General features: G+C 61.0%; 1 protein-coding gene across 1 annotated transcript in view; it reads right to left on the bottom strand.

Annotated features, from left to right (window-relative positions):
- ANK1 (ankyrin 1, erythrocytic) overlaps window positions 1-2624 on the bottom strand; it is a gene marked incomplete at its 3' end in the record, with an annotated part of 55543 nt that overhangs the window by 267 nt on the left and 52652 nt on the right. Inside the window, exon 39 of the mRNA XM_009878972.1 lies at window positions 469-1021. Within this exon, the coding sequence (XP_009877274.1) occupies window positions 469-1021 (553 nt within the window). The remainder of the gene's footprint in view (window positions 1-468; window positions 1022-2624) is intronic.

The following is a 2624-nucleotide window of genomic DNA, read 5'->3' as shown; positions in this document are numbered from 1 at the left end:
GCTGCCAGGCACCCGCCACAAGCAGCACAAAACGCAGATGCACAAAGAACGCAGGCTCCCTCCCTGCCACGCTCCCTGCCCCACCCCACAGCCTCGCAGCCTGGCTGGGAAGGGTCTAAGGCAACACTATGGAGCATTGTTGGGCTCTGCCAGGAACCTGACGAGACTGGTGCTGCTGGGAACGCGGGAGGACGCAGCCCAGGCTGAGACGGCTCTGGTGAGCACAACCCACATGCAGGGCCTGGCTGTCTGCCCGAGGGGCCCCCTCCAAGCTTCTCCAGAGAGGGACGAGCCCTCAGCCCAAGCCACTGCTCTGTCTGCCAGGGATGCCCGGGCTACAGCGCTGGAGATCAGCAGAGCAGTAAGCAAAGCTGGGAGATTATTGCAGCTGGCCCAGCACGGGGCAATAGCCAGCAAAGCAGTTCTGCTCCCCTCCCACAGCCACCCCAGCGCCCCAGGCTGCAGTACCTGTCTGTACTCTTCTCCACGATGTGGCTAACGGTAGGTGATGCCGTAATCCTGGCTTGCACCTTCTGCTGAACTGAAACAAAAGAGACTTCACTCTCCGGGTCTTGCTCCTTGGTTCCTGGCTGGTGATCGCTGGCTGGCATCTTCCCCTCTGGCCTCTGCCCCTCCTCCTGCTCTAGAAGGTCAATCAGGCCATTCATGGCATCTGAGTCCACTGTGTCATCCTCAACCAGGTCCATAGAGCCCATGTGGTCTGGGCCATGTGCATCTGCTAGAAGCTGCCCCGGGAACCGGCCTTCACTTGTGGCATCCGAGTCCTCAGCCTTGCTGCACTCCAGAGAGGAGTCCTCAGCAGTCACCAGTGAGGGTGTGAGCCCCGAGGACCACACCTGCATGTCAGACATCTCCATGAGGGCGTCCTGCTCGGTGGCAGCCATAGGGATAGCATCCATGATGGCCACCTCATTCCAGTACTGGTCGGCACGCAACGGGGATGGCAGCGTGTAATGCAGGGAGGCGGGGGACAGCAGCTCGTCCTGCAGCGAAGCGTAACCTATATGGGCAGACAGAGGCGACATCTCCAGCAGCCGTCTCACGCACACACAAGCACAGTGGGGTGAGAAGGGAAACAGCCTCCAGGAGGGTGCCTGCCCCAAGGACAGCAATGGTCATGCCGCAGAGCCCCGTGGCTGGGCTGAGCAGGGCTGGGCCCACAGCAGCTGCTGCCTTTGCATGGTCCCTGCAAAGTGTTGCCATGCCTCCCTCCGAGTCTGGTGGCTGGTTCAGGCAGGCCCTGGGGCTGTCTGCTCTCTGTGAAGAGAACTGGCCTGGGGTCCGTACAATTCCTCATCCCCACTGCAGAGAACAGTGCCCTCTTTGCTGTCGTGCTCCACCAGCCCCCAGGTCCCTGCCCATAGACCCCCATCCAGCAACAGCCAGCTGACAGTCAGCCTGGAGTTCAGGTGGCCAAGTCTGGCAGGCACTGGCCCCCAAATTCAGTCACTCTCCACAGCACAGAGGAGCAGGCTGGAATTAGTACCATAAGCAGGGAAGGGTGGCCCTGGTACACATCATGCAACCCAAAAGCCCTGTGGGATGCAGCCAAGGTCCTACAACCCTGTTGGTGTCTCCAGGGCTACAAGCAGTTGTCATGTCCTCGTCACCCAGGGCCACGTGCACAGCCCAGGCACACTGATAAGGACGATAGCTAAGCCAGGCACTCCCACCCATGCAGATGGCTTTGCTCAACCTTTTCCAGCTCTGAGCCACTAGCCTCTTTTCCAGCCCTGGAGATCAGCAGAGAACCTGTTCTTCTCCCCAGGCAGCCAGGGATTGCTAGCGACAGCTGAGGCATGGGACCCCCAGCAGAGAAAGGGCACCCCTCCCCTGTGTGGGTGCCTGGCTGGGGGCAAGCAGGGCCAGCGAGGGAAGGAGTGCAGGGTGGTGCAGGAGGAGTAGGCCTGGGGTGGCCATCTGTAAGCACGACAGCCATGAGAGGGGCAGTCCCCGGTGACATGCAGTCGCTGGAGTAGGACACGGCTCCCAGAGGGCTCAGCTGAGGTGGAGACAGTGGAGACAGGCAGTGGAGGAAGATGAGAGAAGGAGAGGCCAAGATGAGCTCAGAGGAGACAGGTGACAAGAAGCAACCTGCAGGAGTGCTCGCACCTGACGGCACTAGGTGACATGTTTGAGAGAGCAGAACAAGGGGAGAGACAGAGAGGGAGAGAGCGATGAGCCAGTGCTGCATGCGCAGCGCTGCAGGGCAGGGCTGCAGCAGCCCAATGCCCTGTTGCTGCCAGTTCTCTGACGGCACACGCTGCAGCTGACCCTGGCTCTGTACCCACACCCAGGCACGCTCTGGCTGGGACTCAGCCCTGGTGCGCTGCAACAGCCAGAGCGCCAGGACTGTGTGAGCTCCCTGGCCAGCGCTCAGCTCCCACAGCCAGAGGTACCCCTGGCTGTCATGTTGGAATAAGGAACATGTGTCCATCCCCACCTGGAGAGCTCCTGAGAAGGCAGTAGGGCAGGGCCAAGCTTCCTGCAGCATAAGCCCCAGTGAAGAGGCCACATCTGTCGGCAACACCTTGTGCCCGCTGAGCTCCCAGTGGGCCACTGGTTAGGCAAGATATCAGCCCCGAGCTGTCTGCACGGACTCT

This window comes from Apaloderma vittatum, unplaced genomic scaffold (assembly GCF_000703405.1).
Source record: "Apaloderma vittatum isolate BGI_N311 unplaced genomic scaffold, ASM70340v1 scaffold16791, whole genome shotgun sequence".
In the NCBI taxonomy this organism is placed as follows: Eukaryota; Metazoa; Chordata; class Aves; order Trogoniformes; family Trogonidae; genus Apaloderma; species Apaloderma vittatum.
This window is presented reverse-complemented; position numbering and strand designations above follow the sequence as displayed.